At 50.1% G+C, this 16,583-nt stretch overlaps 2 protein-coding genes across 2 annotated transcripts; both read left to right on the top strand.

Annotated features, from left to right (window-relative positions):
- Positions 1-1,470: 1,470 nt before the first annotated feature.
- LOC111081611 (integrator complex subunit 4) lies at positions 1,471-4,877 on the top strand. The gene is made up of 2 exons (XM_022377721.2): positions 1,471-3,644; positions 3,716-4,877. The coding sequence occupies exons 1-2, from the start codon at positions 1,545-1,547 to the stop codon at positions 4,697-4,699; spliced, it is 3,084 nt and encodes a 1,027-aa protein (XP_022233413.1). The 5' UTR covers positions 1,471-1,544; the 3' UTR covers positions 4,700-4,877.
- Positions 4,878-5,568: 691 nt separating this feature from the next.
- LOC111081573 (E3 ubiquitin-protein ligase UBR1) lies at positions 5,569-15,687 on the top strand. Its single transcript, XM_022377676.2, has 8 exons — positions 5,569-5,739; positions 6,701-7,264; positions 9,666-10,000; positions 10,101-12,283; positions 12,378-12,489; positions 12,573-12,701; positions 12,777-14,205; positions 14,276-15,687. Exons 2-8 carry the CDS (start codon positions 7,090-7,092, stop codon positions 15,403-15,405), a joined length of 5,493 nt encoding a protein of 1,830 aa, XP_022233368.2. The 5' UTR covers positions 5,569-5,739; positions 6,701-7,089; the 3' UTR covers positions 15,406-15,687.
- Positions 15,688-16,583: the final 896 nt, after the last annotated feature.

Genomic DNA, 16,583 nt, shown 5'->3' with positions numbered 1-16,583 from the left:
ACTATCTAAAATTTACCCCAATTCACAAATCGCCCTACGGCTAGAGAATACTGAAATGGCATGCATACATCTAGAAATTTTAGTCTAAAATTCGGTTTTCCATTAGCCAAGAAAGAGCATTCCCCGACTCGCCAAAGCCCAAAGCTTGGCTTCATTTTCCTCTGTTGTTGTGTGTTAATTTCGATGTCAAACAATTTGTTTCCACAGGCACGAAACCTGTTCTATGGGATGTGTCGGGATAGGATCACCACCCGGCACCGGCAACGGCACCGGCACAACGCCACACCGGCTGAGTGCAATCAAGGGGGAGACTGAGACAGCCCCCACAACTGAACTGAAAACAAACTTTAATTTGCGGTTGCTTAAAATGCAAGCCGTGCGCCTCAATAAAAGGGGAATCCGTGGGAGGCAAAGGCTTGGCTTCGTTGGTTGGATAATAAATAAGCCTTAATAGAATTGACTGCTCAACGAGATCACAAAGGCCACACTGCGTGTTCCGCGGGCGGTGGCGGGCGCACGTGAGTGTGATGGAGTGAAGAAGTCTTGGCTTGGTCCGGGGATCTTTTCAGATGCCCTCTTACGGATTATCCGTGTAGAAGTGGATCGAAGTCAATTAGATTGTTTATTATTCCTAATACATACGTGCCACCATAGCAAAAATTGATTATGCCTACTTATGTATGTACACCAGTTGTCTCAGCAACCGCAAGTCGCAGGCAAGGTCGAAAAGCCATCAAGTCCGCCGGGAATCTCCCCAATGGGTTTTTTTTTCTACCAGAATAATTATTCTCTTATCAGAATTTTGCCCTCAAAGGCTATCTGCAGCCAGGTAGGAGGGCGCATCTCGCCAGCATCTTTATTTAAGTACATTTAAGTACGTTGCAAACTTTGTGAGTTTCAAATCAAATTACGTTTTATTCATAGATCTTTATTGCTTAAAACTTATTTTATAAATAAACCAATGAAAAATTGGTGTTTAAAGTTAGCAAATCTTTTAGGGAATTCATTCATCTATTGAATGAAATTATGTGTTCAGTGCTGGGGGTCCTAGCTAGCTAGTAATATTAAGCCGAATATCAAAATCGTATAATATGATTTCCGATCAACAAGAAGAACGTTAGCCCATTGTCGACCAGGGAAGAAAATTATTAACCTTGAAGGAATTTAGGGCAGTTCAGTGAAACAGATGGAGGTTGTCATGTGTATTTTTTTTATTAAGGTTTAATTCGCATTTTATTATTATTATCAACCACAATTAATAAAATACCGCTAACTTTATGGAATGCTACTGTCTTTGACATTATATAATAATTAATATATTATATATATTATAATTTTATAATACTTATTGTTCATTTTCTAGGCGAAATCCTTTTTCACTCTCAAACAATATATCGTTGGTCGAGAAAACCCATAAATATACCGCAAAAAACCATCGCAACTATCGATATTATCAATAGTGCCATCGATGGTTTGTCATCTCTATTTGTTTCATATTGTAATTAATTAAAAGTTGCAATTGCATCCAAAAATATAGTAAAATCATGGCACTGGCCTTTAAAAAGGCTCACGGGTCCTTAGTTGAGACCATCGATGGAGCGCCGCCACTCAAGAAACTACGCCTTCAAACACTGACCGCCAAAGCAAAGCCAGTGGAGAGGAAACTGCAGGTGTTGGCACAGCTCGATCCCTATTTGGGAGCAGCCACTGCAGTGGCAGGCGCCGGTGCAGTTGGCGGAGCAACGAAAACACCGGCAGCTGTGCCCCTAGCAGTACCCCTGCCAATGAGTAATGCAGGGACGACAGCAACAAGTGGCTCTGCCCCCACCGCTGCCATTGGCCCAAGCAGTACCAAGGAGCTGCTGGAAGTGCTCGTCAAGATCACGGATGAGATCTGCTACGAAGATGTGGATATGGTCGAACTGAAGGAGGCCTCCGCAAAGATATACCAATTGTTCCAGCTGCAGGACCGGGAGAGCGACACTTCAGTGCGAGTGAAGTTGCTGGAGCTGCTCTCCGGCCTCGGCTGCGAGTGCACCACAGAGGCGGGCGTGATACTCATCATAGACCACCTGATCTACTTGCTGCGCAAGGAGACCTCGCAGAAGGTGCTGGCACAGGGAATGATGTGCCTCTACCGGATCGGTGATCGCAGGCGACATCTTGTCCCGATGGCCTACAACACACAGGTGGCTCATCTGGCCAAGGAGGCGCTGCGCTCCGGCTCCACGCATACGCAGAAGAACGCGATGCTGGTGATTGGCCGATTCGCAACGCGAATGGAGGGCGAACGGCACTACGCGTGGAAATTGGCCTTCTACATCGACTCGCAGGATTCGGGGGTGCGGGCGCAGGCTCTGCATGCTCTGCTGACGCTCGGCGAGCGGGGATCCAATCTGCCAGCGGTGCTCTACAAGCGGGCCGTGGATGCCATGAAGGACGACTACGAGTGCGTGCGCAAGGAGGCCTTGAGACTGGTGTACATGCTGGGCAACAGTCATCCGGACTTCATTATTGCCTCGGAGCGCCAGCAGGAGGACATCCGAATGATCGATGCCGCGTTCAGCAAGGTGTGCGAGTCCCTCTGTGATCTCTCGCTGCAGATTCGAGTGCTGGCCGCCGAGCTGTTGGGTGGCATGACCCACGTCAGTCGAGAGTTCCTCCATCAGACGCTCGACAAGAAACTGATGAGCAATCTGCGCAGAAAGCGCACGGCCCACGAGCGTGGGGCGCGTCTGGTGGCTAGCGGCGAGTGGTCGTCGGGCAAGCGATGGGCGGACGACGCTCCCCAAGAGCACCTGGATGCCAGGAGCATATCGATAATCGCCAGTGGGGCCTGCGGAGCCCTCATTCACGGCCTGGAGGATGAGTTTCTGGAGGTGAGGACGGCTGCTGTCACCTCCATGTGCAAGCTGGCGCTTTCGCGGTCGGACTTTGCTCTCACCAGTCTGGACTTTCTGGTGGACATGTTCAACGACGAGATCGAGGATGTCCGGCTGAAGGCCATCTACAGTCTGACGGCCATCGCTCGCCACATAGTGCTGCGGGAGGATCAGCTGGAGACCATGCTGAGCTCGCTCGAAGACTACTCGGTGGACGTGCGGGAGGGCCTGCATCTGATGCTGGGCGCCTGCCGCGTCTCCACACAAACCTGCCTGCTGATGGTGGTCCAGAAGCTGCTCGATGTGCTGGCCAAGTATCCGCAGGATCGGCATTCCACCTACGCCTGCATGCGTAAGATTGGACAGAAGCATCCGCACCTCGTCATGGCTGTGGCCGTTCACCTGCTGTACGTGCATCCGTTCTTCGAGACCCCCGAGCGAGACGTGGAGGATCCCACCTACCTGTGCGTGCTCATTCTCGTCTTCAATGCCGCCGAGCATCTGATGCCCATCATCAGCCTTCTGCCAACGGCCACCCACCGCCACTATGCGTACTTGAGGGACAGCATGCCGCGACTGGTCCCCCAGCTGCCCATAGAGGGCGCATCATCCTCGTGCACAAATCATCGGATCGACGATGCCGTCAAGAAGGCGGGCAGCTCCGCTGGATACCTGAAAATGATTCTCAGCCACATCGACGAGATCGTCACCATGTCCGACGGTCGCGTGGAGCTGCTCAAAACCGCCCAGTCCAATCTCCAGGTAAGTTCCGCTGTAAACCAAACCTTGAATCAAACCAATGAATGACAAAATGTTCAAAATGTTCTCTGCAGCGCCTTGGGGACATCGACTCGGGCCTATATGGGACGTCAAACTTTCTGGAGACTTTCCTGTCCGCTCAGATACAAATTGAGCAGATGCAGCGCTGCGCAAAGGCGCACAGAAGTCGTGTCCCTCTGAAGGAATCGCTGGCCGCCCTGATCACCAAGTGTCTCAAGCTGCAGCACACGTTTTCGGGGCTCAGCTACTGGGACATTCTGCAGGTGAAGCAGCTGCGGCTGCGTGCCAGCGCCCTGCATCTGGTCCTGGTGGTGAAGGATCGCTCCCAGAGCGCCCTGGGTCCCTGTCAGATGCTGCTCCAGACGGCTGGCGACATCAGTGAGTACATAAAGGCCAACACGAAGGATGAGGAGCAGCAGCTGCCGATCCCAAGCATTGGCACTACCGGTGAGGAGGAGGAGAAGTCCATTAAAGCATCGACCAACAACGCCCAACCGGATAGCTTCACACGCCAGCTGCTGTCCAAACTGGACGCGATCACGGACCCAAGGCCCGGTCGAGTCTTCCGCGAGATTCTACCCCTGGTGCAGAATGCCCCGCCCTTGGCACTGCCGCCCGCCAATGAGAAGATCCGTCGCTGTATGGCCAGCATAATCGAGCCGTGCCCGCTGCAGTCGCAGGACAATGTGATCAAGGTGACTGCTGGGCTGATTGCTGCCGTTCCGTTTGTGGCAGAGATTGACAATCTGCAGGAGTCGCAGAAGGCTGACATGCGCATCAAGATCAAGTACCCCGACCAGCACATGCACACAGTGGTGCCCAAAATGACGGATTTCAAGCCCATCATGACAGAGCAAGGGGAGCACGAAACGAATGTGCGGCTAAGAACGACGATTCTGCTGTCCCACAGTGTCTGGACGGAGGCATCCCTCGTGGAGATTCAGCTCTGCCTGGCTGTGCGCCCCGGAAGCGAGCTGGAGCTCTGCAAGCCGGCGAAGGTCTTGTTTGCTCCCAAGCCGGTGCGGCGAGGAATTTAGCGGGAAAAGAGCGATTATGCTAAAGAATCTGTAAAATCAAGAAGGAGGCAGCACAGGAAGCAGACAGCGAGCGGACAAAGCGACGAAGCTGCTCATGTATAAGCTAGTTGTTAGAGACGTAACATTGTAAAATATCTAATATCCAATTCAATAAAATAATATTTTTTCGCTATCCGTGTCGTACAAAATTTTGGTCGCATGTCGAGGTCAACGGCAGAGAAAGATTTAACCACATATCAGTCTCGTTTCTATGCAATTTTCTTTGCTTCTCGGCCCTTAACATTAATTTAAGGATTAAGGGTATACAAATGTCCATACTCATAGCTAATGTCGGGTTTACCAGAAATTCAGCAAATACTTAAGTTATATGATTTGACTTCCTTAGTTTTAATTGTATTTTGTAAGCAATGCAATACAAGAGAGTCCTCAAAACTAACCAATATTGTGGAAAATTGATTCATAAATTGGATAAAATTATATATTTAGTGCTAGGAGACCTAGCTGGCTGGTAATATGAAACAGAATTTCAAAATCGAGGAATTCGAGGAATATGATTTCCATCGTGGACAGACCGTCTAACCCATTGTCGACCAGTGGGTATTTCGAATTACGCAAGAATATTATGAAATTTGAAACATTTTGTACGCATTTCAGGTGAAACATATCGTTGTAATATTTGCTTGTAATCAAAGAGGAAGGATGGATCTACAAGAAGAATATACAAGCAGTATTATTTTCCGCGGCTTATTGAAGGGTTTTCACTGTTTAAATAGAGAGGGGGTTAAGTGGGTTAAGTACTTTTTCTTCTTCGGTATATTTATGGTATATTTGGAAAATGATAATGTATATTTTTTCGGTAAGTCCGCGGTCACACTGGTGAAAAGCAAAGCTGAAAAGCAAAAACTGAAAGCGAAATTTTAAAATTGCAGCAGACGTTGTGTCCCACGACGTCGGGTTGTCTGCTTGTGTGCGAAGTTAAATAAAAGCTAATAGAAAGTGGATAATAGTTGATAGATTTGTAGAAAACGAAACGAAGTACGGTATGTGTCCAATTGTGTGTTTGTGTGTGTGCGATGTGTTGCTTAATTCTCTTTCGTCAGCTGCCCGATTGCCTCTTTATCACACACATGTATGTACCATATGTACGTGCCTGCATGTGTGTGTGTGTGTGTGTAGGATCAGGTTCCAAGCGAGGTTCGAACCCAACCCTGCGCGGTGATGAATAAAAAAAAAGCGAGAGAGCTGAGAGTGTTTACTACAATAAAACGCAACAAAACAAAAGATTACTAAACAAAATTATTATCATAAATATAACCAAAATAATATACTATACATATAAGGAGGACCCGACGCCTCGTGTGTTGTCTCTTTTTTTGTTGTGTTTTTTTATGTCATGCGCGCTCTCTTTCTCGCCCACCCTCTCGTTCTCTCTCGCTCACACACTTACATTTCGGTTCGTGGCAATAGAATAGCTCGCGTGCGTTTTGGTTTTGTTTTGCTGCCAAAACTAATGCAAAAACAAAAACAACAAAAAATTGGATACAGAAGAGACGAAAAAGTCTGCCAAGCAACAGTTGCAAACTGCGACTTGCATTTTTCCCTGTTGTCCACGGCGACGCGACGAAAAGCGCAGAACTGAACGTATCGGAAAGAAACTGACGGAACTGAAAATTCTGCCTCCAAACACAGTAGATGTAGTGGTAGGGTAGGGTGGTAGGTAGGTGGCTAGGAAAGGCAAGGTTCGTTCGTTTGTGCTGTGCGAGAACGCATTGTTATCCACACACAAAAATTCTAAATTCGCAAATCGCAGCAACACTCATATATGTACATATACATGTACACACACATATACATATGCATATGTATGAATACGACGAAGTGTGCCTAGTGTGTTCTGTACGGGATATTGATTCAAACCAATCCTTCCTTTGGGATCGAAAACTTTGCGTGAAACTTCGCTATAAATTAAAAATGTGTTTTATTTTCTCGTTTCCCATTCAGTTTTTGATAATTAAATTTTCGAGTAACCACGAGAACGCTAGTACCTCCTCAGCGCGGAAATAGGCACAGAGGCACCTACGCTAAACCTTGATTCAAATTGGTCTAAACGCAGCCCCAATAGTTGCAATAACGGCGAAGGACAAGCCACCCGCCACCCACGCTTAAATCACAGCTGAGTGCCAGAAAGAGACAGCGAGGAGAAGCAAGAAACTGAAAAGCTCTAAAAGCACACCAACACCACCAAAAGCATAAAAACTGCAGGCAGGCACATCACACACACCGCAACGAGCACCGCAACGAGCATCGAGCAAAGAACATCGAAAACATAGCATCGGGCATTGAGCATCGGGAGCGACACACACACACACACTGACACTGGGAGGAAGAAGATGGATCTTTTCGATATGGACGACGTTGTAGTGGGCCCCCCGGACGAGTGCAGCACCCCGCTGAAGGAGTGGCGGCTAAAACTCCAGGCTGGCACACTGAAACGCAACGACTTCATCGAGTTCTTCAAGAAGGAGTCGCCCAAGTACTTTGACTATCAGAACGAGCTGGATACAGGTGAGGCAACTGCATACTTAGGGTTCATCAGCTAAAAGAGAATATCCGCAAAATTCCCTCACGCTCCCCCCCGTCCACCGGCACCCGATGCCCAAATCTCTCCGAATCTCTTCCTAGCAACAAATCATATTATTTATCTGTTATTATATTTGTGTGTTTGTTCACAAAACTTCTTGTAGAGCCCGTGCAGGGGGATTGCAGGATCGGATAACTATGGGAACATTGGTGCAGGAAAAGCTAAACTTTATGTAGAATCAGTAGGACTGCCCTTCTTGCTTTCTTCCATCAGAGGAATCTGCCAAATCAGTTCAAACAGTGGCTAATATTTGCTGTTGTCCAATTGGTAATAGAGTAGACAACGCGTCCAGAACAGAAAAGAACAGAACACGCTGAGATTGCGAGGACAGACGATTGGGCCACGATTGTTGTGACGACGATGACTGATAAAACAGATTGTTAAATGCATACATACATATGTAGATTCGGTTTATTCAACTTGCTTTTATCTGGTCCTCGTTCGGACCAAAACGGAACAGACCCAGGCACAGCCTCAGTCGCAGGTCGCAGGTTCCAGTCCACTGACGTGTCCCCCGATTTCTGCAACTTTCTTTATACTTGGATTACGAATTTGTGTGTTTTGTTTCTTTGTGGCTGATACAATTAGACATAAATACATATGTAAATATGTATTTACATTTGTATTTTCTTGTGTGGAATGCATTCGTGTTTCGCGCATGCATATATAGTCATGTAAATACATACATACGTACACATGTACATACATATGATGATTTATATATGAATGTAAGGGGTCGATCGCCCACTGCCATTGGGGAATAATTCGTGTTGTTAATACACATATATTCAACTTAAAATAATCGGTTCTTTTCTGCTTAATTTTTGTTGTTTACATTTGAGTATTTGGGTATTCAGGTGGGGAGCCTCCTCGGCCTCACTTGCAGCTCTCCTGTTTGCTCTCGTGTTTTGACAGGATTTAACTCATATGCCCCCGAAATAAATAGATACTTTGCTGAGATCTGAACGAAGGAAGGCTAGCTGATTAATCCTAACACCTCCTGGCTTCCTGTCGTAGTAGGCCGAACATTTCCGTGTGTTGGTCTGGCTGAGTTTTTTTGTTTGCTTGTCGTCAGGAGAGTCTGGAATATGGGCATGGATGAGACACTGCCGCTTCCTCACTTGCGATCTTTTCCGTTTTGTTCCGTTCAGTTCCGTTCAGTTCAGTTCATTTCATTTCCGTGCTGTTCTATTCTACTCTGTTCTGTTCTAGACCCTCCCCCCACCCGTTCCGTTCTTTGTTCCAGTCTACTACGCCTCAGCAGCAGCAGCAGCACACTGTTGCACATGTACATGCAAAGATATGTATGTTTACAGGGGAACATTTTGCATGCAGAAAGAATATTACCTATAGATATGTATGTTCATATATATATACCTACAGTATGTAAATACATATGTAAATATTTACATACATGTATGTATGTATGTGCACTGCAGATTTTGTATTTGTTATTTTCGTTGATAGCCCGAGAAACGGTGCGACGTCAGATTCTCAGATGCGTTGTCGATTATGGAAAAAGTTCTCGCCTTTTGCTTATCGCCCAAAAAAAAAACCAACAAGAAAAAAACAAAACAAAACAAATAAAAAAGCAGCTAACGGGAACATCTGACTCTCTCTCTCTTCGCCTCCCACTCTCACTTACTCTCTCATTCTCTTTCTTTTTCTCTCTTTCTCACTATCTAACTGTCTATCTTTCTCGCTCTTTACGATGCAGAGTTCATTTGGATGTATGTATGTATGCATGCATATGTGTTGCATATGACGGCGCGACCTTGAACTGTATTTGTGTTTGTTGTATTTGACGATTTGTGGGGTTTTGATTTCAATTCGGAAAACTCGTTCTCTTGCGGTCGCGCAACATCATCATCATCATAATAATCACGAGATTATCAAGACTGTCATGATATACATATGTACATATATTCATGCTGTTTAACCTGTTTCCAATAACTAACTAAGTGATATTTTAGACAGACAATGATGTTGCACATATGTATGTAGCATCACCGCTAAACGAACAATGACTGAATCAACGACGATGCCTAATACTGAACTGCCTCATACTGAACGTGTGTGTTGGGCCCCTTACATTTGTCAGCCATAGCGCACACACACACACACACACACTTCCGTACTAGGCCCAGATTAATAACTACCGTTAGCCCAACACCCCCTTGCTAACATCCCTTCCGGTTAACGGTAATCGGTAACCGGTAACCACAGATCACTTTCTGTGTGCTGCTCCATCCATCCATCCTTCTCGATTCGTTCTTGTAATCTTTTAAATAATCTTCATGCCTCTCCTCTCTCTTTTTTTCTCAGTTAAATGCATGTTCAAGGAGTCCATGGCCAAAGAGGAGATAATCGATGTTCTGGTCGAGTTCATGTTAGGAGATAATCCAAAATCGGCGCTGGAGAAGCTGCTCCTCGAGGGCAATACCGCCACCGTTTGCGGCAAGGTCTTCAAGAATGGGGAGCCCACCTACAGCTGCCGTGAGTGTGGCATGGATCCCACCTGTGTGCTGTGCGTGAACTGCTTTAAGCAGTCGGCGCATCGCTTCCACAAGTACAAAATGTCCACCTCTGGGGGCGGTGGCTGCTGCGATTGTGGGGACAATGAGGCCTGGAAGAAGGATCACTATTGTCATCTGCATTTGGTGAGTAAAAAGTGCCACAAATGCTTCAAAGAGGACAAAGGCGATCGCTTATATTTTCACCCTTTACCATACCCAATCCCCTCCCTCCCATCTGATGCAGGATAATCGTAAGAATCCGCTCGAGAGCAAGATCATCACTGGGGCCGTGCTGGAGCGCAGCGAGATCTGCTTCAGTGCCATTCTGGCGTTTTGCGTCAACTATCTGGAGATCGAGCCGAACGCCAGTCTGCAGTGCCTGGACGGGGAGGGCCTGGGGCTGGATGGGGCGAACTTCTGCACGGTGCTGTACAACGACGAGTCGCATACGTTCGACCAGGTCATCCAGACGCTGACAAAGATCGCCAAGTGCCGCAAAAAGGAGGCCATGGAAATAGTGGCGGCCATAGACCGCGAGGGCAGGGCCGTGGTCAAGTGCGACACGTTCAAGGAGTGCAACGACCTGAAGACGGACATAGAGAACCAGATGATACCGCCGAGCGGTCTCCTAGCCAATCCCCGGAACAACCAGTCGCTGCGCACCACCGTGCTGCACATCAACTCTGTGGCCTGCCAGCAGTTTGCCTTGCAGCTGCTCAGCTGGTTCCAGGAGTTCCTCGTCCGCCACTACCTCTTCCGCAAGACCTTCTCCGAGCTGGTGCAGCGCAAGCAGGAGTCCTTCTGCATCCGCCACATCCTCGAGTACGACGTGAAGCTGTGGAAGACGGCGCGCACCTGCTGGCACCGCCTCCTCATCTCGGGCATGCTCATGGAGTACGAGAACAAGATGGTGCTGGCCCAGGAGTTCTCGCGCCGCTACGCGACCATCGTGGAGGACTTCATCAACGACGACCACGATCACGCCTTCTCGATCGTCTCCCTCAGCGTGCAGCTGTTCACGGTGCCCAGCATTGCCCATCGCCTCATCGCCAAGGAGGGAATCTTCGACAAGCTGCTGCACACCTTCTACTACGTGGCCATCGAGAAGTTCATCCTCAACCGCACACTGCACTTCAGCAAGAACATCGCCAGCCTGTCCTTCTTCAAGCGCGCCAACTACATCCTATACGATCTGCGCTATCTGCTCAGCCTCAAGCCAGATGTCCTCAGCAACGAGCTGCGCACGGGATTCCTCGAGGGCTGCAAGGCCCTGATGCGCGTCCTCAATGTGATGCAGGGCATGGAGTCGATTACCCGCCAGACGGGCCAGCACATGGACTACGAGCCGGAGTGGGAGTGCGCCTTCAATCTGCACATCAAGCTGGCCACCACCATTTCGCAGGTGATCGAGTGGGCGTCCACCGACAAGACGCTGCTGCACAAGCTCTACAAGATGACGGTGCGGTCGCTGGTCAGCAACAACTTCATTGTCGGCGGAGCTGGCAGCGAGGAGGCGGAGGCCAGAAGTGTGGCCGGGCATGTGGCCAGCTGCCTCGTCTACGATGTCTCAGTGCGGCCGGTGTCGATTCATCTGCCATTGACTCGCTTCTATGCCGGTATCTACCTGCATCTGGGTGCCCACGACCTGAGCTACGACTGCCTGGTGGCCGAGACCGAGGCGCTGAACATCAAGCTGACGCCGCGCGAGATCATCGAGCCGGTGCTGTGCACCCATGCGATGATTGCCCAGGTGGCCGCCGGAATGTGGCGCCGCAACGGCTACTCGCTGCTCCACCAGCTGTACTTCTACAGAAACGTGCGGTGCCGCGTCGAGATGCTGGACAGGGACATTGTGTGCCTGCAAATCGGGGCCTCGCTGATGGAGAGCAACGAGTTCCTCATCCATGCCCTGAACAAGTTCAATCTGATCGGCTGGGCCCAGCCCAACTACGAGACGCTGCTGGCCGAGTCCCCCGTCGACGAAGAGTTCATGCGGCAGCTGTCGATGATCGACGAGTTCCTCGAGCTGCTCATCGTCATCATAGGGGAGCGCTGGATGCCAGGAGTGTCGCTCGTTACCGAAGAGGATCGATTGCGCAAGGAGATCATCCAGCTGCTGTGCATCAAGTCCTACTCCCACTCGGAGCTGAGTCGCGCCCTGCCCGACACCACGGGCGGAAACAGCGACAGCGTCTTCGAGGACGTCATCAACACGGTGGCCACGTTCAAGAAGCCCGTGGGTGCCGACCGCAAGGGCGTCTACGTGCTGAAGGAGTCACTGTACGAGGAATTCAACGTGTACTTCTATCACTACACCAAGGAGGACAAATCGAAGGCCGAGGAGCTGCAGCGGGAGCGCCGCAAGGCCAAGAAGGAACTCGTGTGCTGTCCGCCGCCCATGCTGCCGCAGTTGACACCAGCATTCACGTGAGTCTCGCATCTCATGCGGCAGTAGATGCTAATGCTAATGCTTAAGCTAAAGCTAACCTTGCACCTTCTTCTCTTGCTGCCATTGCTATAGGTCCATGGCCAACATATTGCAGTGCAATGTGTTCCTCAGCATCTGCACTTTGACTATGGATCGGGCCCTGGACATTCGCAGTCGCTCCTTCTCAGAATCCCATGTCCAGAAGGTATGTTTCCTGTGTTCCCTGTGCTCTACCCCACCACCTGTGTTCCCTGCTAACAATCATTTCTTTTTGAATTTTGATTTCAGATTTTACATTTGCTCGGCTTTGCCATCCAAGAGGAACTGAGCGAGCACTACCCGTTCCTCAGTTTCTATGAGCGCGCACAGCAGTATGGAATCCTCGACAAGTTGGACGAGCTGGCCCGCTGCCCAAGGGTGAGTAATCCAATCCAATCCAATCCAATCCTTTGAATGGAAACTTTAATTTAATTTTGGTTCATTTTGCCACAGCTGGAGGCACATCGCGACTTTGTGTTGTGGACCATCAAGCGCTTCAAGGATATGCAGGCCAAGCAGGCGCCAGCAGCAGCGGCCGGCCCCAGTGGCTCTCAGAAGAAGTCGGCCGAGGAGCTGCCGCTGACATCCGAGGAGCAGGCACGAAAGGAGAAGGAGACCCGCGCCAAGCTGGCCGCCGAGCGTCGAGCCAAGATCATGGCCCAGATGCAGAGCGCCCAGAACACGTTCATGAAGTCGAACGCCGAGATGTTCGCCAACAGCGACCTGGAACAGGATACCGCTGGATCGGGAGCCTCGGGCAGCAGGGCGGCAGCCTCGATGGGCGGCAGTGCAATGGACTGGGAGGATATACCGGGCGAGAGCCTAGAGGAGCAGGGTGCGGCCGCTCTGCTGATCAAGCAGAACCCGGCCTGCCTGGGACCCAATCGGGCCCATTATCAGGCGCAGGAGAACAGCTTCAAGTGCATCCTGTGCTTCGAGAACTGCAGCATCAACCCGGACGGGCCGCCGCTCGTTAGCTCCGCCTTTGTGCAGACCTCGCGCGTGATCCTGACCACGCCGGGCCACTACAAGGGCAAGAGTGGCATGCACGTGAGCTGCTGCGGCCATGTGATGCACTACAAGTGCTGGCAGGAGTACTACAGCAACGAGGAGTCCAAGGAGCAGCGTCGCCTCCACCGGAACCGCCTCGCCCTCAGCCAGGGCCACAACGTGGAGTTCCACTGCCCGTATTGCCGGGCCCTCAGCAACACTGTGCTGCCCGTCAGCGAGCCGCTGGCCGGTCTCATACCCGACCAAAGCGGAGTGCCGCCGGCTGTCTGCGGCTCCGAGAACTACTTGCCCCTGGACTGCTTCGTGGAGATCATGCGGACCCTTGGCGGGGAGCTAGCGGCTCCTGCCGCCGACAACACCATGTGGCAGTATTCGAGCGTGCTGCGCAAGTCCAATGTGATCGGCGATCTGGCCCAGTTCGAACGAACTGTGCAGCTGATCGAGAAGCCGCAACTACACACCACCTGCATGGAAGTGATGACCTCCTTCAACAAGGCGCTGCAGAATGCGATGATCAGCCAGCAGCCGAACGCTGCCGCAGAGGGCGGCGTAGGCGGCGAGAGCGAGAGCGAGAGCCCGTACCTGGTCTTTGACACATGCAGCTACACCCTGGAGTCCCTCGAGATCTACATGTTCACCATGCGCAAGCCGCTCAAGGTGGAGATGCCCATGCGCCATCAGACGTGCACCACGAACCTGGTGCGCGCCTGCGCCCTCTACTCGAGCTGGGCCCCGCACCGGCCCGAACTGGCGTCCAAGCTGCTGGACACCATATTCAACCAGAAGGGAACCAGTGTCCTCGAATGGGACTGCTTCCGCATGCTAGTCCAGCTAAATTTCGGTGTCCTCAACCTCATGGTGAAAGAGAATGGTAAGTGCCAGTGCCAGTGCCACTTACATCTCCTTATCGATTATTGATTTTGATTTCTTTTTATTTGCAGATTACGCCGTCCTGCCCAGCGGCAGCATGTTCGATTTCTACATGTTGCAGACCATGTTCCTGGCCAATGTCACAAAGGCCGTTATCTGCTTTGACGTTGAGAAGGAGCTGGCCAGTCGGCGGGCCAAGGAGGAGGCCGGCGAGGGGACGGAGCTCGCTCAGCTGGCGTATGTGGAGCAACTGCCCTCGAAGATTCAGGAGAATATGGTGGCGTTCTATCGTCGCTACAATGTGCCAGCCCGCGTGCGCCAGTTGGTGCTGCAAAAGGAAGCGGAGTCGGAGGAGAAACAGAACCAGAGTCAGAGTCAGAATCAAGAGCAGACTGTGGTTATCCCGTGCGAGCTGCAGCACTTGGCCTTGATGCTGGAGCACGTCCAGTATCAGATGGGCTCCTTCCTGCGCTGCGCCTGCCTCTTCTACCGCTGCTTGACCGATGTGGAGTTCCCCGACACGTTCCCCACAGAACAGCCCGATAGATTCGACCTGATGTGCCAGTACCTGGGTCTGGATGCCGACATGGGCGTCTATTTCGATATGGAGACAGTCTATGCCACCATGATGCACAACTTTGCCTCTCATCCGCACATCCTGCGCCAGGCCGAGCAGTGCAGCTCACGCTATGGCGAGCCCGTGGAGGTGTTGCCATGCCTGCGCCCCCTGCCGGAGCTGAAGCCGCTCTTTGAGGATTACAGCGATCTGATCAACAGCGTATCGGACATTTTCTGTCCCAACAACGAGCGCGAGGAAATGAAGACCCCAACGATGTGCCTGATCTGTGGCGAAGTGCTCTGTGGCCAGTCGTACTGCTGCCAGCCAGAGCTGGGAAAGATGTCGGTGGGTGCCTGCACCCATCATGCCCACAGCTGCGGCGCCGAGGTTGGCATATTCTTGCGCATACGGGACTGCCAGGTGGTGTATCTGGGCCGCGGCAAGGGCTGCTATGTCCAGCCGCCGTATCTGGACGAGTACGGGGAGACGGATCAGGGCCTAAGGCGTGGCAATCCATTGCGCCTCAGCCAGTACGCCTATCGCCGCATCTTCATGCAGTGGCTCGGCCACAAGCTGCACGAGGAGATTGCTCGCCTCAACGATAATGCCAATGTGGCTGTAACGCAATGGCATCACATGTAGTCCGAACGAAGGGCCCGAACCAAGTAGCTCGCCCAGCTGCAGTCGACACGATGGAAGAACGATAGAGCACTGGACGCTGGAGCTGGAGCTGGAGCTGTAGCTGAAGCTAAGGCTGGTGGAGATCGAGAGCAAGAGAGATGGCAATGGCGGCAGTCAATGTGATTATTACGTACTAACATTAGGAGAGCATATTTATACGTCTAAGCATTTTACGAGTTATCCTTTTGAAAGGAAACACATACCCCTCCCCCCACACACACACACACACACACACACAGTTGAGTACCAAAACGAAGAAAACCACAACCAAAAATCCAAAAGAAATCTAAACATAATTTCGTATTCAAACTCTAATCAACACACACACATACACACACACACACGCCCGGCTTCAACTTTGTAAAATCGTTTTGCGTTTTCTAACACTATTACACATGAAACTTGATTATATATATATATATATTATTTTTTTTTGAGCTAACATTAGAAAACTTGTTGATAGTTTGAGTAGTAGACCGAATTTCGCGGAACTTCTCTAGTTATATATATATATAATATACATATACTACACTTAAAAGAAAAAAGTACTAGGTTAGATTTTGCCAGCACCTTCAAGGACTATACACGAGACTATACATGTGACCCCCCCCCCCCCCACACACAGCAGATAAAAGAAACTGAAAAGAAAAAGAAAAGAAAGAAAGAAAAAAAAAAACCTAAAAAAATAAGCACTTTGTGTGTTTCTTTGCTTCTGATTGGATAGGATAGTCTAGTCTGCTTTTCCATGTCCAGCCACTCCCCAAAAGTCTATGTACATAGAAATCTCTGAATCCTAATCCAAATCCCCACACACATAATGACACTTGGCGGTAACGGTAACGAAGAACCCGCAGATACATATATATGTATGTGTGGGTGGGTATTGGGTGGGTTTGCCTGGACTCGCTTCCATCCCAAGAACTTCTTTGCTGAAGCACACACACACACACACACACGTTGACATACATATTGGTACACCTTAAACTCAACTTTCCACACAATATGTATACTACTCATCCCCTCCCCATCCTTACACCCTTACACCCCTAGTGACACGAAGATGGCTTCAAACATACATACTAAAGTTAGTCAAATCATGTTTCTTTACGAATATATTTAACACCTCCTCCATAATGGTA

This window comes from Drosophila obscura, unplaced genomic scaffold (genome assembly GCF_018151105.1).
Source record: "Drosophila obscura isolate BZ-5 IFL unplaced genomic scaffold, ASM1815110v1 contig_73, whole genome shotgun sequence".
Taxonomy (NCBI): Eukaryota; Metazoa; Arthropoda; class Insecta; order Diptera; family Drosophilidae; genus Drosophila; species Drosophila obscura.
The sequence above is the reverse complement of the archived record's forward strand: the minus strand, read 5'-3'. Positions and strand labels throughout refer to the sequence as shown.

Coding starts and splice junctions, on each gene's coding strand:
- LOC111081611 (XM_022377721.2), top strand. CDS start 1,545: ATGGCACTGGCCTTTAAAAAGGCTCACGGGTCCTTAGTTGAGACCATC. Junction 3,645..3,715: donor CCGCCCAGTCCAATCTCCAG/GTAAGTTCCGCT, acceptor TGTTCTCTGCAG/CGCCTTGGGGACATCGACTC.
- LOC111081573 (XM_022377676.2), top strand. CDS start 7,090: ATGGATCTTTTCGATATGGACGACGTTGTAGTGGGCCCCCCGGACGAG. Junction 12,490..12,572: donor CAGAATCCCATGTCCAGAAG/GTATGTTTCCTG, acceptor TTTTGATTTCAG/ATTTTACATTTGCTCGGCTT. Junction 14,206..14,275: donor CCTCATGGTGAAAGAGAATG/GTAAGTGCCAGT, acceptor TTTTATTTGCAG/ATTACGCCGTCCTGCCCAGC.